General features: G+C 40.0%; 2 protein-coding genes across 3 annotated transcripts; both read left to right on the top strand.

The window, feature by feature from the left end:
• Positions 1-8800: 8800 nt before the first annotated feature.
• Positions 8801-14577, top strand: LOC122017368 (protein TONNEAU 1a-like). Its single transcript, XM_042574964.1, has 8 exons — positions 8801-9012; positions 10656-10788; positions 12561-12649; positions 12742-12849; positions 13541-13686; positions 13776-13801; positions 13875-14028; positions 14256-14577. Exons 1-8 carry the CDS (start codon positions 8926-8928, stop codon positions 14305-14307), a joined length of 795 nt encoding a protein of 264 aa, XP_042430898.1. The 5' UTR covers positions 8801-8925; the 3' UTR covers positions 14308-14577.
• A 1911-nt stretch (positions 14578-16488) lies between these two features.
• LOC122016959 (DNA polymerase zeta processivity subunit-like) lies at positions 16489-25609 on the top strand. 2 transcript variants are annotated; one of them, XM_042574401.1, is made up of 5 exons: positions 16489-16606; positions 16674-16754; positions 16873-17006; positions 24933-25122; positions 25196-25609. In XM_042574401.1, the coding sequence occupies exons 1-5, from the start codon at positions 16579-16581 to the stop codon at positions 25405-25407; spliced, it is 645 nt and encodes a 214-aa protein (XP_042430335.1). In that variant the 5' UTR covers positions 16489-16578; the 3' UTR covers positions 25408-25609. The 2 variants fall into 2 exon arrangements, with proteins under 2 accessions (XP_042430335.1, XP_042430336.1); XM_042574402.1 differs by having other exon boundaries at positions 16873-16985.
• Positions 25610-26273: the final 664 nt, after the last annotated feature.

A 26273-nucleotide genomic window follows, 5' to 3' on the forward strand; every position in this document is an offset into this window, starting at 1 on the left:
TAATTTGGCCATGTATATTATAAGTTTTTTCCTCGGTATGAATTCATAAATGGTGGGCAATTGAAACTACTTTTAATTGACTTGAGAATGTGGTAGACTAAGTGGAGATTAAAGTTATATATATATATATATATAATTCTTATACAAATTATTTTGAAGTTAATGAAAAGTTAAAATATAAAGTGTTTGGAAATAGAAGTTAAAAGTTAATATAAATAAAGTTTGGGTATTTGATGAATAATTATTTCCAAGTTTAATTTTTAATTAAATAATAATAATATCCTTAAATTATATAAATTATTATTTTTTAATTATCTAAATATAAATTTAATACACTATCAATAATGTAGTTATACCATTATTATTATATTTTGAATATTGTATTATGTCTGAAAAATATATATAAATTAATAAAAATAAAAATGTAATAAAAGATAAAATTTATATAAATACATAAAAATATGTATAAAAATTCTGAAAATATAAATTATATAAAATATTATTTAAAAATAAATTCTTATAATAAAATATTATTAAAATTTTATAAATGATTTGGAGAATATATCGGAAATATAAATTATATAAAAATATAAAATATTATTTAAAAATAACTTTTTATAATAAAATATGATTAAAATTTTATAAATGATTTGGAGAGTGGCATGAGGAGAGAAATTAAGTCAAAAATGTGATGACAATTATGTAAAATAATAAATTTATTGAGAACATAAATACTAATTTTTAATTTTAGATCATAAATAAAAAAGCTTCTAACTTTTGAGTAAACATTATAGATGCAGAAGAAGCAGAATTTGACATTTACAAATACTTAAAAGTACTTTCAGATAATTAGAATCTAAGAAGCATTTAGTAGAATCTTTATCAAATACTCCTTTAAAATATTTGAATTAAGTACTGTTTATAGAAAATTTATGTGTTCTATCTTTTTTAATATTTTACTAGATATAATAATTAAAAAATGGCTCATAAACATTTGTCCATTTGTCTAGCTATCAAAATAGGAATAGAAAGAAGCATTAATTCAAAGCCTAGGTAAGTGATATTGTTTCATGGGGCCATTTTTTAAAATTGGCCTGAGGTATTAAAAAAAAAAGATGGGATTATCCACACCCCATGGATTACTTAAAAAATCTCATTTTCTATATACACTAATCAAAAAAATATATTATCACGATTGTTTCAAAATACATCCTATAAAATTGTTGACTCCGGGTAGCTTTTGGAGTATGCAAACTGATCGTCGAGGCTAGTGTTCGATACTATCTCCGTAAACGATATTGCTCCGCTACGGTGCTTAACAGATTGTTGCAATTCGTTCCCAAGATACAACGATGAACGTCTCAGAATCGTAGCACTCCGACTTCCGAGACCAGCGAACCTTTTAGTAGACTTCTTGGACTATTGAATGCACAAGATGCCCATTGCAAAGTGCAAAGTGCGCCTACAAAACGCCCATTGCGCACGTGCGCACGTGGCGGGTGGCGGGCTCACAGGTGCGAGCACCTGCTCGCCCTGGGCTAAGGGGTCACCTGTCCTTTTATTTTTGTGTTAACTCCATTAACACATCTTTATTAATAAGTAGAGAATACACATCGAGAATTTCCGATGTGGGACTATTCTCCCATGCAATTTATTAATGAATAATAAATGTTATTTTTGGCTGACTTTAAATATTAATTTCTCATTCACCCTTAATCGGTTTTGAGCAAATTAATAGTCTAAATCTATCTACGCGAATCGTAGATTTCAATTTTGAAGTCAATTACGACTTTCAACAATTGATGGCTTCCTTCCTCTAAATCGTTTTGGTCCATTTAAGGCCCCAATATCCAACAATCCCCCACATGAATGGAAATTAATGCAATGCGTGTATGCATGCTGACATTTTACAAGAGTCCAATCGATAAGTCACTGCATCGGGAGAGGTAACTTGTGGCTTTGAACCTTCCGTAGTGAAATGCTATCGAGTATACTAGGCTGTGAACGTGATGTCTTGAACTGCTCAGCTGTTGGTGTATACTTAGACAATAACACCCACACAGAGATCTATCTCACATACTTTAGGTTCTCATGGTTGGTTCCGTTTCGGCCATGGATATCATCTTGGATTCATGAGTGTTTCATTGAAGCAGCCTGCCTGTCTTCACACTCACATAGGTGACACTTCTATCAAGAGTATCCTACCATACTCCACCTTATCAGGTATAGAAGTCACTAAAAGCATAAGCTTAACCTCACTACATGAGGTAGGACAGCACAAATTCATCCTAGGATTGGGATAGAGATAAACTATCTAATGTGCTGGACCACAACTTCTGTAACTTCGTTGTCCCATTGAACCAAGATCTTGGGATCTCCAGTCAACAAGGTTGGGTTACCGCTACAGTCGTTTTTAGTTGTAGATTTTTTAATCTCATTCCTCTTGATGAGCAGTATACTTGATCTCGACTCAACCCCTTCGTTAGAGGATCTGCCAAATTATCTTTGGACTTAACATAGTCGATTGCAATCACTCCATTCGAGATCAACTGCCTAATGGTATTATGTCTACGACGTATATGTCGTGACTTCCCATTATACATATTACTCTGTGCCCTTCCAATCGCCGATTGACTATCACAATGGATTAGTACGGCAGGCACAGGTTTCACCCAGCTAGGAATATCTTCCAAGAAATTCCGCAGCCATTCAGCTTCCTCAGCTGCTTTGTCTAGTGCTATAAACTCGGATTCCATAGTTGACCGAGCAATGCAAGTCTGCTTAGTGGATTTCCAAGATACTGCTCCCCCACCGATCATGAATACATATCCACTAGTGGATTTGGAGTCTTTTGTATCTGATATCCAATTAGCATCACAATATCCTTCCAACACAGCGGGATATTTTCCATAATGTAATCCATAGTTCATAGTATATTTCAAATATCTGAGAACTCGCATCAATGCTTTCCAATGGGTGTCGTTTGGATTACTCGTAAAACGACTCAGTTTGTTGACCGTACAGGCAATATCCGGACGTGTGCAGTTTGTGAGATACATCAAACTGCCTATTATCCGAGAATATTCCAACTGCGATATGGTCTCACCATGGTTTTTCGCTAAGTGTTGACTTAGATCCATAGGTGTTTTCACTGTAGAGAGATCGTACGCATTGAATTTTTTCAATACAGATTCTACATAATGGGATTATGTTAAAACTATCCCTTCTGATGTCCTGAGAATTTTAATTCCCAATATAACATCTGCTTGACCCATATCTTTAATATCAAAATTTCTGGTCAATATTTTCTTTGTAGTCATGATTACATCATGATTACTGCCCATTATTATCATGTCGTCTACGTATAGACAGACAATTACATAGCCTTCATGTGTGTTTTTGACATAAATGCATTTGTCACATTCATTTATTCTGAATTCGTTTGACAGCATTACTTTGTCAAATTTTTCGTGTCATTGTTTAGGCGCTTGCTTAAGTCCGTACAACGACTTAACAAGTCGACACACCTTTTTCTCATATCCAGGAGCCATGAACCCTTCGGGTTGCTCACCATTTAAGAACGCAGTCTTAACATCCATTTGATGTATTTCAAGGTCATACAGTGCTGCAATGGCTATTAGCACTCGTATGGACGTAATCCTTGTCACCGGTGAGTATGTATCGAAGTAATTAAGGCCTTCCTCTTGCTTGTACCCCTTGGCTACAAGTCTGGACTTATACTTGTCAATTGATCCATCAGCTTTATACTTACGTTTTAGTATCCACTTACAACCTAATGGTTTATTACCAGAAGGAAGATCTACTAATTCCCAAGTATGATTATTCATGATAGACTCAATTTCACTATTGACAGTTTCTTTCCACATTAAAGCATCGGGTCTAGAGAGAGCTTCACTTAATGTTCTTGGTTCCATTTCTGACATGAAAGTTATGAAATCTGGCCCGAACGATTTCTCAACTCTAGCCCGTTTGCTACGACGTGGCTCTTCACTTTGATCGTCAATAGTCCTTTTATAACAGCTAAGTTCGGTAACGTCATTTTTGTTTGAACTTCCGTTGTTATCACTTTCAACGTTTCCCTTTTTATTTGGGAATACGTTTTCAAAGAATATCGCATTCCGAGATTCTATGGTTGTTCCCACATGTATATCAGGAATGTCTGATTTGTGAACTAGGAAATGATATGCACTACTATTATGGGCATATCCGACAAATATCGCATCGAACGTTTTAGGTCCGATCTTTACTTGCTTTGGTTTAGGTACTTCGACCTTTGCCAAGCACCCCCACACTTTCAGGTATTTGTACGATAGCTCGCGGCCTTTCCATAGTTCATATGGAGTTTTATCATTTTTCTTATGAGAGATTCTATTGAGAATGTGATTTGCTGATAATATTGCTTCCCCCCACAAGTTTTGAGGTAAGCCTGAATTTATCAACAAGGCATTCATCATTTCTTTTAGTGTCCGATTTTTACGTTCGGCAACACCGTTTGATTGAGGTGAGTAAGGCGCCGTTGTTTGATGGATAATGCCAGATTCTGTACAAATTTGATCAAACGGTGCACCATATTCTCCACCTCTATCGCTTCGAATTATTTTAATTCGTTTGTCAAGTTGGTTTTCAACTTCTGTTTTATAGGTTCTGAACGCCTCTAGGGCTTCGTCTTTACTTCTTAAAAGAAAGACATAACAGAACTTTGTGCAGTCATCGATAAAAGTAATAAAATATTTTTTACCTCCTCTAGTTTGCACAAATTTCAAGTCATATAGATCACTATGTATTAACTCTAGAGGAGTTGTTGTCCTTTCCACCGAATGAAAAGGTAGTTTCGTCATTTTCGCTTCCACGCACACTTCACATTTGTGTGTTCCGTTAACATTGATGTTTGGTAATAAATTTAATTTGATGAGATGTTTGAGAGTATTATTATTCACATGTCCGAGTCGATCATGCCATAAATTAAAACACTCAGCAACATAGCTGGAAGCATTTATTTTATTACCATCAAAATTTCGGAGTACAGGCATTACAACCATTTTGAATAGACCCTTTTCTAGGTACCCCTTTCCTACGAAGACACCATTCTTCGTAAGTACAAAGTTGTCTGACTGGAACACTAGCCTAAATCTGGCCTTGACCAATGCCGCTCCAAATAGGTTCTTACTGATGTCGGGAACATGGAGTACATCAATGAGTGTTAGCTCCTTTCCGGACGTCATCTTCAGAACAACCTTTCCGAGTCCAACAATTGGCGACGTCGTGGAATTACCCATATAGAGCTTCCTGTCATTTATCGGAGTATACTTGGAGAACATCGCTTTATCGGAACAGATATGACGAGTTGCTCCAGTATCAATGAACCACTGCTTCGGGTTGGTATCCACCAAGTTGGCTTCAAATACAACCGCAGTGAGATCCAAGTCCTCAAGAGAGGTTGCGACATGATTCGCAACATCCTTTGGCCCCTTGGTTGGCTTCTTTGGGCGTCTGCAGTCCTTGGATAGGTGTCCTGCCTTTCCACAGTTGTAGCAGGAGCCTTTGAACTTCTTTGCTTGAGCCTTCTTTTTGAACTGCTTCGGGTTTTTAGCGTTCGGCTCGACCAGGTTGGACATTTCGTCTATAGTCCGCTTGGTTCCTCTGGAGTCGGATAACTTTCGATTATCCTCCTCTATTCATAGCCTCAGGATCAGGTCTTGCAGCCCTATCTCCTTTTGCTTGTGCTTTAGGTAATTCTTGAAATCCTTCCATGACGGAGGGAGCTTCTCAATTACCGCAGCAACTGCGAATGTCTCGTTCAGCTTCATGCCTTCGGCGTCCAGATCATGCAGTATTAATTGCATATCTTGGACTTGAGATGAGACGCTTTTTGAGTCCACCATCTTGAAATCCAGAAACCGACCGACGATGAATTTCTTCAATCCAGCATTTTCGGTCTTGTATTTCTTCTCAAGGGATTCCCACAAAGATTTCGCCGTCTCCAGAGAACAATATACGTTATATAACATGTTGTCCAAGGCGTTGAGTATATAATTGCGGCACAGAAAATCTCCATGAGACCACGCATCGCTAGCAGCCTTACTACCTTCCGTAGCGGCTGGTGTGTCTTCGTGCAAAAATCGTACAAGGTTTAGCGTTGTTAGATAAAACAACATCTTCTGCTGCCATCTTTTGAAGTCGGTTCCGGTGAATTTCTCCGGCTTTTCTCCGTGCAGAATGGTTGTCGGAATGGCGGTCGGAACGGCCGTCGGAATGTCGTTGGTAGCCATATCAGTTTGCAGGAAATATCGTTTACGACTGTTGACTCCGGGTAGCTTCTGGAGTATGCAAACTGATCGTCGAGGCTAGTGTTCGACACTATCTCCGTAAACGATATTGCTCCGCTACGGTGCTTAACGGATTGTTGCAATTCGTTCCCAAGATACAACGACGAACGTCTCGGAATCGTAGCACTCCGACTTCCGAGACCAGCGAACCTTTTAGTAGACTTCTTGGACTCTTGAATGCACAAGATGAGATGAATGCTTGAGGAAGAGAAGAGAGGATTGAGTGAGTATTCCATCATCTGGAGGGTTCTATTTATACTGTAAGAAGAGGTTGAGTGTCCTTTGGGTGAGTGGATGTGTTCCTTGGGCTGGATCGATCTAGATCATCTATTCTGAAGGGTTGTAACCTTTCACCAAGCCCACTTCAATCTCATCCATCAGATCTGAGGAGTTGTGACCCTCAGATCCCGTTGTCATCGGCCATCGGATCTGGATCCATTGATTCGATGCTTCAGATCAAGTCTCATCCCAGGCTGTCAGATCGTTACTCTTTTGCGATCTAACGCTCTAGATCGCATCACAAGCGATCCATCATACCTATTTGATCAACGGTAGTCATCCATTCCCTAAGTCAATTGTCCAGTCATCTCCCTTTGCCCACGAGGATGCCGCATAGGTACTGCCACGTCAGGTACGAGCCTGACACGTCACCCGAGTGCCACGTAGGCACTGCAATGTCACCTGGAGCATAAATTTAAGCTCCTCAATGCTCCTGAAGTGCAAAGTGCGCCTACAAAGCGCCCATTGCGCACGTGGCGGGCTCACAGGTGCGAGCACCTGCTCGCCCTGGGCTAAGGGGTCATCTGTCCTTTTATTTTTGTGTTAACTCCATTAACACATCTTCATTAATAAGTAGAGAATACACATCGAGAATTTCCGATGTGAGACTATTCTCCCATGCAATTTATTAATAAATAATAAATGTTATTTTGGGCTGACTTTAAATATTAATTTCTCATTCACCCTTAATCGGTTTTGAGCAAATTAATAGTCTAAATCTATCTACGCGAATCGTAGATTTCAATTTTGAAGTCAATTACGACTTTCAACAATTGATGGCTTCCTTCCTCTAAATCGTTTTGGTCCATTTAAGGCCCCAATATCCAACAAAAATTTCTATTTTACCTTTTTATAAAAATCCTAAAAACCATAGCATCATCTTCTTCAATTGCTCCTGCCTACAAATTCGAAGATCAAAGAAACGAGAGGACTCTTCGTCTCTCCCTCTCATCTCTCCACTTGGGTAACTTGATTTCTAGCACAATCAAACAATTTTAGTACTCAATTCAAATCATTATATTATTTTTGTTAGATTTTATGTTTAGGTTTCAAGTGTTCATAAAAATCTATCTAACTTTAGTCGTGCATCGTTTTTCTTGGGTTTGTCGAACACATTGTTGCTTGTTGGCTACAATTTACCGAACGCACCAAGACCTATTCAGTCATGATCTACTGAATACAACACAATGTGTTCAATCAATAACCGCTGAATGAAACACTAAACAATAGGCTAGAAATTGATCCCAATATTTATTGGAGTAACTGCCTATATAGTTATCAACTACGTTAGTCCGTGAAATTGTTTAATTTTTGGGTAAAACTTAAAATGACACCCTTCTTTTCAAAATCGTCGAAAGGATGCCCTTTTTCCATTACTTTTTGAAATTACGTATTTTTAATGATAGTATAGCAGCTATAAGATGATACTCGCTATCCAATTACTATTCGTAATTGTTACATAATTGTACTAACTATTATTTTATAGTTATGATAATTATATAATTTTAATAGTTATGATCTCATAACTATTATTGATTAGAGATAAAACGTCTATATTATAGTTCATATTGGTTATCATAGCGGTTATAATATAATTTATCAGTCGCTATTTCAAAAATTTATAGTCATTTATAATTTATCTTTTTCATGTTGATCCTGAAATAGATTGACAGGGATACTAAGGTGAATATAATTATTTTTTTATCACCCTAGTTACAATACAATTTATCAGTATGAATTAAAGTTATAAAGTATTTATATTATAATAGTTATCAACTATAGTTACAATATATTTATATTAATTAAAGTTGACTGTCAATGTATAGCGGCTATGAATGTATAAGTAGTTTCGGAAATTAAAAAAAAATACTAATGAATACCTTTTTAATAATAAATCAAAAAAGAATACAACTATTTCAAGGACGTCTTTTGATTTTTATTCTTTATTTTTTTAGGTGAGCAAATGAGACTTTATTAATTGATTTAAGTATAATTATAGTAGAATATTTTTCGATTAGACTTTTTTTTTTTTTTTTGAAAAAGATGGTTCTTGAAATAAAATTTTAAGCTCTAGATGCATTTCGATAATCTTAAATTTTCAGGGTTATTTTAAAATGTTGGCAAACTTTCAAGGGTGAAATGGAATTTTCGCGCAACATTAAAACCAAGCAAAGTAATTCAACCACTGCTTTGCTCATTCCTTCCGTTCGCTTCTGCCGTCTGGTCTGCGGTTCCTGGAGGAGAAGAGAGGAAGGAGAAAGGAGAAGAGCGGAAAAGGTGGGCGAGGGCGAGGATTGAGATGGACGACTACGCAAGGGAGATGATGGAGCTCAAGACTCTGGTCACCCGCACCCTCGAGAAGAAAGGCGTCCTCGCCAGGATTAGGGTTTGATAGCTACCCCTCGCCCTTTTTTGTAGCCCCCCTAACAGTTTCTCGTCTTCGAATGCAAAATTGTTCTCTCTTGTGTTTATTGATTTGAGAACTAAGTTTGTTTACCCTTTCTCCGTTAAGTTTGTGTTTTCCCCCAAATGCATGACGGGATTTATCCTGTTGGAATGAATGAATGGGTGATTGGGTCTCCAATCCTTCCGAGGAAAATATTTCAGTGGAAAACATTTACAAATTGCAGCTTTGCAAGAAATCTCTAATATTATGTAATTTTTACTGGAATTTTTCTCTCTATGCTTGATTAGGCTCTTCTACAGAATCATTACTTCTCTATTTATTATTGAAACAAGTGTGTGGAGCCATTTTTGAGTTTTTTAAGGAACTTGGAAGCGATCGATCCAATCATGACCATCTTAAGTTGGATTTCTGAAATTTGTGTAACCTTTTACATCAACAGATGTGTTATTGAAGGAATTTAGTTATTGCCTTCTTATTCCATGCCCAAGTTAGTGGTTTATATCCTGTCATGCAAAACTAATTGGTTGTATGAAAAATCAAATAAGTTTATATTAAGGTTTAAAAGGTGTTTCTATGACCACTGCACAGTGCATATGTTGCATGCGGCAGCATTTGTGTAGTCATTAGGAATATTTCAAACATTTACAGTGATGAAATTTACTAGCATATATCCTGCAAAATATGCAAATCAATCCATCCACTTTATAAGTTCACATAGGAAAAAATGCATAAGTACATGTTCATGCCATCTTAAATGCATCCTTCGGAGTTTTCCCTTAATAAGTGCAACTCCGTTTTTCTCTCAAATGTTCTCGTTTCTTATCCCCATACATGTATGTCTTCATATCCACCTTAAAATCCTCATCAATGCAACTCTCATCTGTTGCTTGTGCTCGCTTTATAGTCCAACATTCACCTTTATATAATATAGTGAGTCTAACCATCGTTTTCTAAAGTTTTCCTTTAAACTTTAGAGGTACCTCAGCATCACAAAGAACAACTGACGTCCTCTTCCATTTCAATCATCCATCCTATGTAAAACATCTCTATCAACCTCTCTATTTTTTTTTTTTTGCAAAAAAGTTCCTAGATATTTAAAGCTCTCAATTATAGGTAAAAAAATTGGAAGTGTTTAGCATTTGCAAAATAAATGTTTAAGTTAATACTTACATGTTAAGTGATAAAAACATAGTTAGTGCATCATAATGACAAGATTTGTCTTCTTTAATGTAGAAAAACTATCATACAAGTCCTTAAGCTCCTGAATATCAAATAAACCAAACTAGGATTTTTGTTTTCTTCTTTTACCACATAGATGGTCCATCTACCCCATATAGGCACCCGCCTAGCTCACCAAGTTACTTGAATTACCTGAAGGGACTGGATATTGCATAAGTGAGGCAGTCCCTTGTCTAAAATGCCAAAGTAGTACTTAGGCTACTTTTTAGAGCAATGATTTATATGAAGGAAGACTATTATTTGTTTTTCCTTTATCAACTTTTTGATATTACTGAATAAGTGTTCTGTGTTTTGGACTGGCTACTGTCATGATGGCCTTTGTTGCTAGGACTACACTGGAATCTGGGTATCCATTTTCTTAGTATATCTTCTCTTTTGGATAGGCTGAGCTCAGAGCAAGTGTATTCGAGGCAATAGAAGAAGAAGATAGAGTGGCTGAAAACAATAGCAATCTCTCCCCTGCATTACTAGGATGCTGTAATGATCGGGCAAAGCAACTGCATATTTCTCCATCAGGTTTCTTTTATACTAAGCCAATCACTTTTTGGCAAGTACTACTTACTTCATGTTAGCATATGGATTCTTTTGCAATTTATGATTTGTGGTTATGCAAAATATCTTTCTTATGGGATTCAATGAACTTCATCTTCAATTATGTTGATTCAATTAACCATCACCATTAAGTACTTTGAACAAGATCCTGAGACCACTTTTCTTTCTTTGCTGGATTTCTTATAAGCTTTATTTCATTCAGGGTTGGTTTCTTGCATAATGGAAAATGAAATTAGTTATATTCCATTTCAAATTCGAAAGGCCAGTAATCATTATCTTATCTTGTGAATGAGCTTTGATGGATTTATTTTTTTTCAGTTTTACGAAACATCAAGTAGATTTGCAATGACATAAAGGGTGACAAATCATATAAATTATATGTTTATTGGATTTGCCTTGGCTAGGATCTTAATGCTTTCATGTTAGTTAGGCAGATACTGGATTGAACTGTTGTAGAATTGATTCATACCATAGTTTTAACTACCATTCCATGCTATTTGGCACACAAGAAACTTATGGGTCCATCTGCTGATTGAGTGAAACAAGTTTGAGTCCCTTCCACGATGGAGGTTTTGTGACTGCAATAGAGTCTCTATTAGCGACTGCAAGGGCTAGGGTTCCTTGAGCAACTCCATCGGAGTTACTGAGAGTGACCATAACAGAGTTTCCACAAGAGCCCACAAGGACTAGGGTTGTAAATGGGACATAGGAAGATGAGCTTGGTTACTAAAAAATCTTATCAAATTCAAGCCTTTTATTGAGCCCAACTATAGGCATCCTCTAGTTTATTAGATCTAATAAATAAAAGGTATTATTTTCTCTTATTTATTATATCATAGATAATTTAAAAAATTTAAAATTTGTAGTGTATAAGAAATAAGATTATAATCAAGTTTTAGACATGTAAATAAATAAGATTATTCATAAATTGTTCATGAGTTTTGTTTATTAACACTAATGAGCTAAACTTGTTCGAACTTGCTTATTTTATTTATTGTATACTGCCGATCAAACATCAATGAGCTCTCATCGAGATGAGTGTCATACTTGATCACAAATATCCTTTTCATTTACAAACGTGAGGGCTAGAGCTTCGTTGTTCACGTTGTGACAAAGGACCTTCCTCTGTAGGTATGGTTCCTTGAACTTCTCGCCTTTCTTCCTTCAGATCTTCTTCCACTTATCTTCTTCATCTTTCTTACCTCCCTCCTTAGTGTGTTTGTCACTGTGTGTTAGCATGCTCAGCATGACTTCAACACCATGCCAATCTGATAGAGTACCAAAACCTCAACCCAATTGATATTTCAATCCATGGTTCATACACAATCATGATTATTCCTACTACCTTAACAATCTAAATTAACAGGAAAAGGATATAAACACTTGAAATATTCATCACTCTAATTGTTTCCGTATACTAGTAAAATAGTATAGGACAATTTTGGTGGACACTAGTGTCCTAGTTTTCTTTCCTGTTCTTCTATTGACTCCCCTGTTTATGCTACTATGTTTTATTCAGTAGTCTTTTTTTTTGAGATGTTATGCAACATAAAAACATTCTTTTATTGGATATCACCACATTTATCTTGTAATTTTTTTTCTTATAAAATGGCTTAGTAATTGTGTTAGCTTCGTGATACAGAAATTTTGCACATAGTATTTATTTATTTATTTTTGATAAGTTGCACATATTTATTACATGTATGTTTGTGTCCTTGATGTTTCATTGCTTGCAGGCAGGTTATTAACAGCATTAATTGGTGAATATTTGGACTGGGCTCAGTTAGGCCATACCCTCAAAGTTTATCTGCCCGAGTGCAATTTGGTAATCATGCTAACTTTAATTAATTCTACTGCTATATGAAGAATATTCATGTGTGTATGGTTTCTAATTTCCATAGAATTTTTTATTTTCAGCCAAGGGATTTCTGGAAAGAAGAACTGAAAGATTTTAGTAGTTCAAACAAGAATGGTGAAAGTGGTCCACTGCTTTTAGATGTGCTTGAAGGTTATCTGAAGTACGAGGTTGGTCCCCACATGTGATTGACTTTTTATACTTTCCACACCCATTAGAATATTAGACAAGTTGAGAAGAATATGCAAAGAATTACTTGAAGACGTATAGATTGAGGGATTGTATCCCATGGAAATGCTAGACTTTCTAAAACAATAATATCTTCATTATTGTTTTCTCTCTCTTTTTAAATTTTTTTTGTCTGTACTGTTAAACATAAATTGTATAAAAAAAATCCACAAAATTGTTTTTTGGCAACACCGCTGTATCTTACAAAAATAAGATATCAGTTTATGTAACATGTGTTCATAGTTCTGTATGTGATGGTCCCCTTAGATTTCTCTTGGTTACAACTGGTTTTTAGGAACAGAAGGTCAACTATTAGGAGTTGTTATTGTCTTCAACTATTGTTAGATATGGATTTTCTGAGTGATGATGGTTGTGATCCCATAAAAAAAAACAAGTTCCATACAGTGGTTTCAAATTCAATTTTCAATATAAGTTTTAATAACCAAAAAATTTCAATCCTGGTCTGTATGTTAGACTATGGCTTCCTTTCAGGTCATAAGATATCTAGATCAGTTTTTGGTTATAGAACCTTAATGTATTTGGGTTAATTGAATGGATGATCACATGGATGAATTTGACCAAATAGAGATTAATTTAATGTCTATTGCTTACCTGCAACATTTTCCTGCACAGAATCTTATGCAAAATAGGTTGGCTGGCGGCAGCTTAATTAATTCAGACTCAGAGTCCGTATCAAGTGCAGAAATCAGGAATGTTCGTAGGCCGTCAGGATTGTCATCATCATCTGCTGTTCCTGGCGGATTACCTGCTTTGGACCGGTAAAACCACAGTCTTGTAGCCTTTTACCTTTTCTTTGCCTTCTAGTATGTGCTATCTTTCTGATGTTCTTTCTCACTGTGGATGTTAGGCCGATCCCTCGGGTTCACTCATCAGGTAACTGAGAAGCTCTGTTATGTTTATGTTGTCATTCTGCTTCTTAAGCTTGTGTCTGATTTTATGGTTCCAGATAGAAGGTCAGGTTCCTCAGTTTCCTCAACTAGGAAGGATGATTATATGTGGAGATATGATGCTGAAGTCTCAGATGATATAATTCAAGCTGCAAATGCTTTAGAAAACATTCATCTTGACAGAAAAGCACGGAATATGACAACAACTTGGAGGTTTGTCAGAATATTTCTTTCCTATTACTTTTACACGCCAGAACCATGAGATAACAATCACCTCACTGCCCCATATATCTGTTATAACTTATGAAAAACCTATTACATTAGTTTCTAGCAACTTCAGCTTTTGTCAATATTATGAGTTTGAATTTAACATTTTCATAGAGTTCTGGATTTATTTATTTTCTTCCTTTTTTGATACATTGCTTCAATTGTTAATGCAGGCAAGCAAATGACGGCATCATTGAAGATATTGGAATGATGGATCGTCAGTAGCATCATCGTCAGTGTATTTGTAATTTCTATTTGTTCCATTTTTCTACCACGTTTGAGATTAAGAACCCCTAAGGACTGTGATATATGGTGTTGCTTCCTTCCCCTTGGAACCTTTCAGTTTTTAAGTTTTTTTTTTGGCTTTGGGCTTCAGATTTTTCGCCGGGTTGGAGTTATCTCACTTGTGGGGTTGATATCCTTCCATATCTCTGTGTAATTGGTTTGCCAACTGCAGATTGATCTCTTATGAAAGACATTGTTTTCGTTTGATTCTTCCAGTTTGTAATCAGTTTAAGCTTGCCTTTTTTATGTCAAGCTGGGTGTAACCGGTACTTCTGTTTGTTGATAGCATGGTTCATATATTTTGGTCGTTTAGTTGTTGAGTCTCTTAAGATTTTCAGCCATAACAGTGCATACATAGATTTATTCAATAGTGAAAATCAAAATTAGAAGTCTATTTGAATAGCCTAGTGTGTGCACATCATTTGGTTCATTGTTGGAAACTTGGCATTTATAACCTCTTGGTTATTTATTTTGTGTGCATGGTTTGTGTTGAGTTACTAACAATTTTTAAATAATTACTTTCATAAATAGAGTAGTCTAATGGTGCATTTGGTTCTTAGTAATAGTTATTCTAAATTCAAATAAATAGTTTATTCTTTTTACTCAGTTTTCTTGTAGTATATTTGATTGTTCGAATTATACCAATTAGATTGAAAGTGCAAATGAAAACACAAACTGACATGCTTGCTTGCTTTCTTCTCATCCCATCTAGCATCAAAATGCTAGATGATTCAAGACTCTACTCGAGTTATTCTCTTATCCTCACTTACAGTCGAAAAAGAGATTTATCTAGTTAGCGAACTGGTTTCCCAATGGCCAGTGTGGGATTTTACTTGCAAAATGAGAGCATGCAGAGATATATGTTCGTTATATTTTGCGTGCCCATTGATTAAGATATTGATCAGGTATCAGTGTCTTGGTTGGATTGAAAACATTGAAGTGCTTGCTAGTATTACTTGATGAATGGAGTTGATGGAGATTGAAGCTGGATGGTTTGCCATAATGACTGTTTGAAGCCTAAAATATAGTTAATCTTTCTGTGTGAAAAACTCATTGAGGTAGCTGGTGGAGAAGTGATTAGAACTTTCATGTTATAAAAATAGTTCTCTATTATAAAATGAACTCTCACTATATTTTAAACTCTAAAGTAAAAGCAACAAACAAGACAAGGTCCTATGTTTAATCAAATATAGTAAAGATATTGCATTTGTTACTATAATTTCTATTCTTTTATCTATTCGACTTTGAACAAACTCTATGTATATGTGTCATATGTAGACATAAATGTTATCTTAAAACTCATGCTAGAAAAGTGGAAAAATGCGAATCAATTGGAATGACATAACATAGCTAGTTGAAAAAAATTCTTTTGATTGCCTCAGGCCATCCACTCCCATAATTTATTCATTTCTTTGTATTTTTTTTTATAATCCTAGTATTCAACTCTTCTGATCCTACTAATTTTAAAGATGATCAATTTGTTTCATGAAAGTTTTTTATCGGTCACTAGAGTAAATTGGAAAGTAATTCCTGATGAAAGATTTAACGTCATATGTAATGTGTTATAGGTGAGATTTAAACTCTCATTGTCTATGAAACTTATTCCACTTCTTATCATCATACTGTCACCAAGAGGATTAATTTATTTATTTCTTTCAGTTAGTCACTTTCAAGTTAGAAATGACTCATTTTATATTTGATTAATCCTTTTTATGTCGATTTTTTGATCTTTTTATTCTGATTCATTAAGTTTGGCCAATCCTAATTTAATAAAAATGATATCGCTCACTTCAAATGATCTAATATTATCGATCTTATGATAAAATATAGATAAATAAATTACTATATGCAACTACCTTCTAGGTGAGAGGACATTTACCTCCAAGAATCAACTTGTACCCAATTGGATAAGCCTATCATCCGAGCACCCATTGGACTACGCCTGTGGGGGGCAACCCTATGCTCGGTGGGTACTTCATGTTATTCTTCAAGTTGGTCTTTTGTTCATAAACAGGAGGGTACATATGAAATTTTGATAATTATCAGGGAGTTTAGCAAATATAATCGGACCGTTTTTGATAAAAAAAAAATCCCAAAACAAGTGGATTTTCCTTCATAAATCCCTTGGTTCAAGTCTGCTCTACCACCCTCCACCGACCAGTTGTCTCCGCCCTCCGCTTCGCTCCGAGATCCTTCCTTCCCCGCGACACCATGGATCGCAAGAACGCCTCTCCACAAGGTTCAGCAACCAACTCCATCAATCCATCCTCTCCTAAATGTGCATAAAGTCTCCGATCTCTTTCCAGGCGAAACGGCTCGTGTCCTGACGGAGTTCTTGGAGGTCGCCGTTAACTGCATCGTCTTCCTCAAAGGCTTCTATCCTCCAGGTATTTCATCGATGCCTCTTTCTTTTCTTTCCCCTCTCGCATATTATCGATTGTTTTGTTCTCAGTGTGTGATCTTTGTGTTTGTTGTTTGGGCAAAAAAAAAAAAAAAAAAAAAAAGCGGCGTTTGAGAGAAGAAGATACATGAACGTGGTGGTGCAGAAAGCGAGGCATCCGCAGCTCGCCGACTACATCCACTCCGCCACCTCCAATCTCCTCCCATTTGTGCAAAAGGTTTTTATCCTTCAAAAAACGGTATTCCATGTGTTTATGTTATTGCTCGACTTAATTTTTCTCAGTAAGCAAAGCTTTTTATCCTTCAAAATACTCAGACCTAATCTGTATCTTGATTAGGTAACGAATAAATCTTCCTACTGCAAAAGACAGTAAATTTTCAGTTTATTTTGTAATCCCCTGCGATTAGTTTTCTTCATAAAACATAGTTTATCTATCAGTTATCCGAATTAGGGTTAGAATTCATCACGCAGTGACCTGCAAGCTAATGACATAAGCTTATTGGACTTGTGAGTCGGGTGAAGTTAGATATACTTCAATTTAAAATGACCCTGGAGTGAGGTTTAGCATTGTCGAATCAATATAGTTTGATTTTGAACAAAGAAAAAGGGATCTGAAGATCAATTTTGGAAATTGACTTCCAATCAGTTATGAGACACTGGACGCTTTTACATGGTTGTCTAGCTGTTCAAACCTTTTTGCTCAAAGGTTGTCAATGACTAGTCGGTATTCCTTTGGACCAAAACAATGAGGTTGTTGGACACTTGTTGCAAAATTGAATGAATCCTCGAGCATAGGCTGAGCATACATCTTACATCGTTTCAACTTTATATATCTATGTCGAGGATACGAAGGCTCATATACAAAGATATGGTAAAGCCCATCTCTATTATTCGTCACTAGATTTTTTAAATATATATATATATATATATATATATATAAGATTTTGATATGCTGTGTACCTCGCTTCTGCAGCTGTGCTGCGCAACTCAGTGAGTCGGGGCGCCCGAATCATTTCCGGGTGCCTCGACTCTCAGTCGCGCAGCGGTGGTGAACAGGAGCGATGCGCAACACACACACATAGTTTTGATATCTCGCACACCCGGTGAGTACCTCAAAATTTTTTTTGTACTTACTGGCAACCCCTAAACCTTAAAGGCAAAATCTTAAATGGCATAACCGCAAGCTAAAAAAAATAAAATAAAAAATATACCGCACGTCTCCTAGGATAATTTTATGCTATATATATATAGTGATCCTGTCCGAACGCTGAGTCGACGGACGCTGGGGACGTGGCGCTCTCCTCTATCTCCGACCAGCTACACAAATCTCCGGCGAACCTGCAGGGAAGTCGAGCCGGGAAGGGGTTCCCGGCGACGACCCTCCGACGCTCAAGTCAGGCAAGAGGAAAACGATGAAGTGGCTCCAAAGATGATAGATCGCGTACCTCCGGTGAAGTTTGTGGGCTCTTATATAGAGCTCTAGGGAAGCTTGTGCACACCTGTCGAGGCATACACGTGTCCTTTACCATACCTCAGTATGGGCTTACCAGAGGAGCATGCCTGACACCATACTGCTACAGTCCGAGCACCTCTCTGATGGGACAGCAGAACCTTTCGTCGTATGATTCTGCGTATGGCTTGGTCGTCGAACATGTCTGTTGTCAGAAGATGTTTCCCAATGTCCCCTTGTCCTTGTCTCTTTTTTCCCCGAGCCGAGCGTCCATCCGCTCGGCAGGCATCGGTCCGACCGGGCGTAGTTATCGGTCCGACCGGGAAGATTTCACTCCATCGCGTGCTCGGCTGAGACTGTTCCTTCACAGCATTGCTGCTTTACGCCTCGGCCGAGCGGGCTACCCGCTCGGCCCGACGACCCTGTTCACCATGAGCGTCGAAGACCCGACTCCCCGTCGGGTTGTCTTTGATTCCGCCCGGACCCGTTCGGCCGATCGACCCAACCCTTCTTCGATCGGATGGACCTCATGCTGACCCTTTTGATTTCTGACACGCAGGCTCCCCACAAAGGGGGTCCCCCGTCCTTACTGCCGGATCACTTGCCTCCCCTTCAAGTCTAGTCGAAGGAGGCGATTAGTCCGACTGACTGGACCGCTAGTCACGTCGAGCGACGTCTCTGTGAAACTATCCTTCGCTCGACCCCCACGGGGGTAGCTATGACCTTATTCAACGCCAACATTCCTCGGATCTCTTCGAAATTTGCGTCAATCTTCGACATTAAGGCCGGGCATGCGCTCTGTGCCTCGTAAAGGCACTCATTAAATGCACTCCAGTGGCCGAATGCCACGTGGCGCTGCTGCCGTCATCGTACGGCGGCGGCGGCGCGGGTGACGAGACCGAGGCGGTTTGAAATGGACGACCCGATAGCGTCCTTGGTTTTTGCGACCTGCATTCGACGGCTGAGGCCGTTCAGGCCCAACCCTATAAAGCTTTCGCCTTCTTCCTCCGCCGCATTCTTGCTTTCGCGTGCCCAGAAGCTTTCCCTGCCGTTTTTGCTCCGGTGATCCTGCTGCTGCTTCTTCCGGCGACCTCTCGCATTCTTCCTTCAATCTTCGTCTGCTTCCGTAAGGTCCTTCTGCGATCTTCTTTTCATTTCTTGTTTTCCCTTGTGCTTTCTTCTTCTCTTCGCGTTCTCGTCTCCTGGTTACGATTTGGTCCCCTCTCTTAAGCTTTTTACCCTTTCGTACATCTCTTGCTCCTTTTCCCGCTCGGCTTATGGCCAGCTCTTCTCAACCTCAAGACCCAGCCCTCGGCCCGTGGTATACCACCATGGAGTCGCGCTTCGATCGGCGCGACGCCGATATTCTGATGGACAATTTTGACATCCCCTCTGACTTTGAACTTATCTTACCCTCCCCCTCCGCTCGGCCACACAAATCGCCGCGCGGAGCTATCTGTGTTTTCCGCGACCAGTTCATAGCCGGTCTGCGATTTCCACTCCATCCCTTTATCGTAGAAGTCTATAATTTTTTCGGCATTCCGCTCGGAAGCTTAGTCCCTAACACCTTCCGCCTTTTATGTAGTGTTGTTGTCTTGTTCAGAATCCACAACATTCTCCTCCGACCGGAGGTCTTCTACTATTTTTATTATCCTAAACAGTCCGAGCTGGGTACTTACATGTTCCAGGCTCGGCCCGGTTTAGTCTTCTTTAATAAACTGCCCTCTTCCAATAAACATTGGAAAGAGTACTACTTCTATCTTCGTCTTCCCGAACGGGCCCCTTTCCGAACACAGTGGTAGGTCGGACCGCCAACCTCCCCTGAGCTAAAGAGGTTTAAGACCCGACTGGACTATCTTCACGCTGCCAACATGCTAGCCGGTCTGAAGTTCGACATCAACAAATTCTTACCCGAAGGGGTGATGTACATATTTGGTCTGAGTCCGATCCGGACTCCCCTCCCGAGCATCTTCGGTAAGAATTTTACTTGTGCATTCGCCTTGATTGCTAACTGATTTTCTCCTTTTTCCTTTGCAGCGGACATTGTCATGGAGTCCGTGATGGCCGGGATTTTGAAGAGGAAAGTGGCGGCGCTCGAGGCCGCAGCTGCCAAGGAGATGGAGTTGCGTGACATTGAGCCAGTCGGCTCACACGAAGGGGAGAGCGAGACCCACGAGGAGTCGGCCGCTTAAGCCTCTCCCCGGGATGTGGCAAGAGGCGCCACCCCCAGCAGGGGACCAACAGTTCAGGAGGAAGGCTCCGCTCAGGAGGAAGAGCGCTCTCCGACAAAAGAGGCGCCGAACGGAGATACCACTTCGATCGGCCACTTTCGTGGTCCAGCCGTCCGAACGGACCACGACCGATTCTCGCGGCAAAGCCCCAACGGTGGAGGCGATCTCGTCCGATCGGACCCCATCCCAACTGGACGCGTCCGCGGACCCCCTTGAGGCCATACCTGTCAGCGCCCTTCCGCCCTCTCCCCGTCGAGTCCAACGCTCGGCCATTTTGTCCTAGTTTTCTGCATCGGCCTCCGATCCTTCCCCAGCTTCCGCTCAGACGACTCTTGGTCGGCGCCGTACCATCAGGGTCTCCCTGCATCTCCCTGCCGAAGAGTTGATGCCCGAGTCCGATCGGCCAACCGCGCCTGAGCACATGATCACCATGAAGGGGCCCCTAGCCGAGATGTGGGCCAACGCTCGGGCACGTGTCGCGATGATTCCACTCGGCAATCTGGCTAATAGCCACATGCAGCAGGCCACTGGGGTAACTATGTTTTCTTTGGTCTTCTACGCGCTTTCTCTGATCGGCTATTAATGATTTTATTTATGTCAGAGATGGGTAAAGGAGATCACTGTCTCCAATCGTCTGGCCATGGTGGACGAAGAGTTAAAGAGGCTAAGGAGTTCGGGCGGCGCCCCCTCCCAGGGTCCTTCATACGCCGAGCTGCAGAAAGAGCTCAAGAAGACCCAAGATCTGTTGGCGGCTGAGCAAAAGAAGACGGCCGGCCAGGCCCATACTTTGGCCGAACTCGAACGACAGGTCAAATCACTGGATCGAAAAATAAGCTTGGCAACCAATCGGAAGAAAACGACTATCGCCGGTCTGGAGAAGAAAAACATCGAGGCTCGAGGCCTGGAGCAATAGGTTAAGGAGCTGACGGAGCAGCTGGCCGGCGAGAAGGCGGCCCGATCGAATGAGGTGACGAAGCTTGAGGCTTCCTTGCAAGAACACCAAGCAGCCGCCGATGCTTCCCGAGCGGCCCTCAAGGAATACCAGGAGGCTGAGCCAGGCCGGGTCGCTGCCTTGAGGCTAAATTACATCCGTTCGGACGAATTCTCGGAGAAAGTCTGCGAACGGATGTACACTGCTTTTGAGCTTGCTATGACTGCCACAACAACCTACCTGAAGTCCAAGGGCCAGCTTCCCGACTTCGTCCTCATCCCGGCCCAAGACCAAGCGACGCTCCTCAGCACCATCCCAAAGGACCTTTATGATTTCCTGGAATGAAGGCATTTTGTAACCACTCCGATCGGCCTTAACGACCTCTAATGATATGCTATCATTTTGCTTGCTTTTTCTTTTGCTAATCAATACGCGTGCTGTCCGCTCGGCTCACCAACTACCATCGTTCACGTTCCTTCACTTCTTGTTATTCGCCTCTCATCCCGCCTCTCTTGTGTTTGAACGGGATTTTTCACGAAGTATTTTGTACAGCTAGGCCGCTAGGCTGAATATATCTCGTTTCGCAAATGGAATTTTCGCTAGATGTTTACGGGGTACTTTTGGTAACCCGCCCGCTTGCACACTTGGTCAGCCGGACTCGCTTAGTTGAACACATGCATAGCTTTAATTGGAATTACCGCTAAACAACATTACTTCCGGCCGGAGGGTTTATAGTTGTCGGTCCGACTCTCGATATTAACGTCGGAGCTCGACGGTCTTCCGATTCGGCTGACGATGCCCTATACTTGTGCTAATTTTCCGATTTTTTACTCCTGCATTTCAAGTATACCGCCGAACGGAAAGTATACAGCATACATTACATTGGCGCACCTTTCACCCCGCCCGGTAAGACTGGAGGTGGTTTGCGCTCCATGGTCGATCCAGTTGCCGTCCGTCTTCATCCTCCAGATAATAGGCACGCGAGCGGAGCTTTTCGATGACTTTGAAGGGGCCCGTCCAAGGAGCCTCCAGCTTGCCAACGTCCTCGATCGGCTTTACTTTCTTCCATATTAGGTCGCCGAACTGGAATGCTCTAGGGATCACGCGCCGGTTGTAGTTCTGCTTCATTCTCTGCCGGTATACCATCAGCCGAACGGACGCCTTGGCTCGCTCCTCGTCGATCAAGTCCACTCCACCTTCCTCCGCTCGGCTTGCGCCTTCTGTTTCTGTTGCTCCACGAGCTTAGCTGCTCTTGCCTCGATTAGAGCATCGAGCTCCTCCTGGGAGAGCATCACGGGGTGAGGTCGTCCAGCTTCGTCCATCTCTTCCGCTCGGATGCAGGTGCGTTCCCACAGACGGCGCCAATTTGATCCTGTCCGAACGCTGAGTCGACGGACGCTAGGGACGTGGCACTCTCCTCTATCTCCGACCAGTTGCACAAATCTCCGACGAACCTGCAGGGAAGTCGAGTCAGGAAGGGGTTCCCGGCGACGACCCTCCGACGCTCAAGTCAGGCAAGAGGAAAACGATGAAGTGGCTCCAAAGATGATAGATCGCGTACCTCCGGTGAAGTTTGTGGGCTCTTATATAGAGCTCTAGGGAGGCTTGTGCACACTTGTCGAGGCGTACACGTGTCCTTTACCATACCTCAGTATGGGCTTACCAGAGGAGCATGCCTGACACCATACTGTTACAGTCCGAGCACCTCTCTGATGGGACAGCAGAACCTTCCGTCGTATGATTCTGCGTATGGCTTGGTCGTCGAACATGCCTGTTGTCAGAAGATGTTCCCCAATGTCCCCTTGTCCTTGTCTCTTTTTTCCCCTAGCCGAGCGTCCATCCGCTCGGCAGGCATCGGTCCGACCGGGCGTAGTTATCGGTCTGACCGGGAAGATTTCACTCCATCACGTGCTCGGCTGAGACTGTTCCTTTACAACATTGCTGCTTTACGCCTCGGCCGAGCGGGCTACCCGCTTGGCCCGGCGACCCTGTTCACCATGAGCGTCGGAGACCCGACTCCCCGTCGGGTTGTCTTTAATTCCGCCCGGACCCGTTCGGCCGATCGACCCAACCCTTCTCCGATCGGATGGACCTCATGCTGACCCTTTTGACTTCTGACACGCAGGCTCCCCACAAAGGGGGTCCCCCGTCCTTACTGCCGGATCATATAGAGAGAGAAATATTATACCCCACACCTTATGAGCACCTAATATAACTTTTGTTTAAAAATTTTTTTAGACTTAATACTATACCCCTAACCCTTAGATCCTAAAGTCAAAATCCTAAATGACTAAATTCTAAGCTTAAAAAAAAAAATGTACACATATATATATATACTTTACTTACCTTATGGCGCTCACACAATGTGTAATTTTTTTTATTATTTCTTTAACTTTAATACTATAACACAAACTCTAAACCTAAAGACTAAATCCTAAATTTTAAATTCTAAGGTCTAAAAAAAATATACTTGGTGCTCACAAGGAGCACCATAAGGTAAGTAGGGTAACATTCTTGGTTTTGTGTGTGTGTTGGGGGGTGTGGGGCGCCCGAAAGTGATCCTTGGGTGTCTGTGAGAGTTGCGGACGGGAGTTGGGCACCATATCAATGCTATATATATATATAAAACTTAATTTCATTATTGTTGATATGGTGCCCGACTGGGTGTGGGGGGCGCCCGGAAGTGATCCCCGGATGTCTGTGAGAGTCACGGACGAGAGTTGGGCACCATATCAGCGCTCTCTCTCTCTCTCTCTCTCTCTCTCTCTATCTATATATATATATATCAAACTTAATTCCATTATTGTTGATTTTTGTCCTTTTATTTTAATTAATCTGAAACCTCCTTACATTACATTAACTGTTCCTTATTCTAAAATCTCTCTCCTCCTTTTTCCATTTTCAATTTCTCTTCTTAATTTGCAAGAAGAAATTACTTTCTCATTCTTGATCATTTGTTTTTCTCATTCTCCATCTTCCTAATATTTCTAATTGCTCTTGTGCTTGGTCCAAGAAAATCCTGTTTCCTATCATCCATGGGCTTTTCTTAAAGTTTCATGAGAAATTGTATATACATGTTTCAAAAAGTATTACACTCTTTCATTTCAGCTTTATTTAGTTGATATTTTTGTTTTTTTTTTCTCAAGTTACTGTTGTTGGAGATGAGAAATGGCTTGTGATATCATTATCAATTAAATCCAAATAAGATAGGTAGCTTCAAGGTGTAATCTAGTAAGGGTCTTCTGGAATAGGACAGACATGCTTATGATTGGGAGATTGACACATTAATTCTTACTAATTGGTAGTTGAACTTCATGACTAACCTCCTCCTCATGAAAACAAAGAACATAATTGGTTCGGCCTAAATATTATAAATTTGATTAATTAGTTTGGTCACGGTGCAATTTTGGTGCAATTACTTAGCTCTTCGTAGCATCTGAATTGTGAAAATTGATAATAATCACTTCTAAAAATAATCATTCTTTGTGATATATATAATAATGTTATTCCTTTTATAATTTGATGTGCCAAAGACCTTGACATACCTCACAGGGGTTGGTGGAGCGAGTGAATGTTACCTTCTATGACAAAGAGCACATCCCGCTCGAGAAGTTTGTGTTCAAGATAGATGTTAACCAATCTTACAACTCCAAGGTGGAAGAGAGTGATATCGGATTTGCTCTGAGAGCTTTCCTCATCAAACTGACAGTCGCTAAGCCAGCAACCAAACCCCTTCCACCCAGTACTTGAGTTGGCCGCCTTTCATTTTGGTGTCATCACGGGGCCATGAACTGAGACACTGCATTGTGATGTAGGTAGCGGCTGGGAGATCACTGCTTATTTTCGAGCCCTTCCTCAAGGCAGCAGCAAGGAAAAGGAAGCTCAGCTGTGGATCCCAACTGACACGAAGCAGTGGCTGCAACCGCCGGATATAACGCCCATTAAATCTATGAGCAGCCAACCATTGAAAGTGCAGCTCTATTTGGAGCATCCTAATCCTTGTGAACCTAAGAAACTAGAAGAGTAGAAGATGATACAACTTGGATCTTATTATATGGGAATTGCTCCATCTTGGGTTTGACAATATGAGATGTGGATTATGTTAGTGTGGGGGATATGTCTCTGTAGCCTTTTTTTTAATCCACTTGTAGTTTTCTTAACTAAAGAAATGGCTGTTTAGTAGCAATTTTCTCCTGAAAAGAGTAAAGTCTCTGAGGTGTTTGATTTTATTGGATTTCAGTGTTATATGAAACTCAAAGATGCTGTTGGATTTTTTTTTTAAATAGACAAGTATCCCGCTTTTCAAATTGATTAATTTTGAAAGTGATTAGTCCGATTTCACATAAAATTTTCACTGATCATTTGAATATATCAGGAAATGTTCACAGAGATCTATCCAAACAGTCAATGTTTTTAAGTTTGTCGTCTTACTAGAGAAAAAATTTTATAATGCACCACAACTGAAATTCGAACTGTGGATGCCTGGTTAACCACTTAGGGACTTAATCGTTGCACCGTAGCTCTAGGGGTAATAAAGTTGAGATTCATTAGTAGCAAAGAGATGAAGCTGTCATCTCGACGGTCCCTCCAAGGTGACTCTCACTGTCTGGAAAAGAGATAAATCACAAGGAGTTTTGGTCAACAACAACATCACATGCAAGGAGGAGTTGAGATAACGGAGCATTCTTAAATTTTTTTTTCTTATTTTTTGGGAAACACATAGAAAATTAAGAATTCTTTTTTTATAATAAAGAATATAGAGCTTTTTTTTAAATAAATAAAAAAATGAAATGATAAAGAACTGAAGTCTTGAGCTATTCAGTTTATCAACAAATATCTCACTTTATACAGGCTAATGCCCAAGCCCCCGTCCTTTAAACTGCAGACAAGAAG

This window comes from Zingiber officinale, chromosome 8B (assembly GCF_018446385.1).
Source record: "Zingiber officinale cultivar Zhangliang chromosome 8B, Zo_v1.1, whole genome shotgun sequence".
Taxonomy (NCBI): Eukaryota; Viridiplantae; Streptophyta; class Magnoliopsida; order Zingiberales; family Zingiberaceae; genus Zingiber; species Zingiber officinale.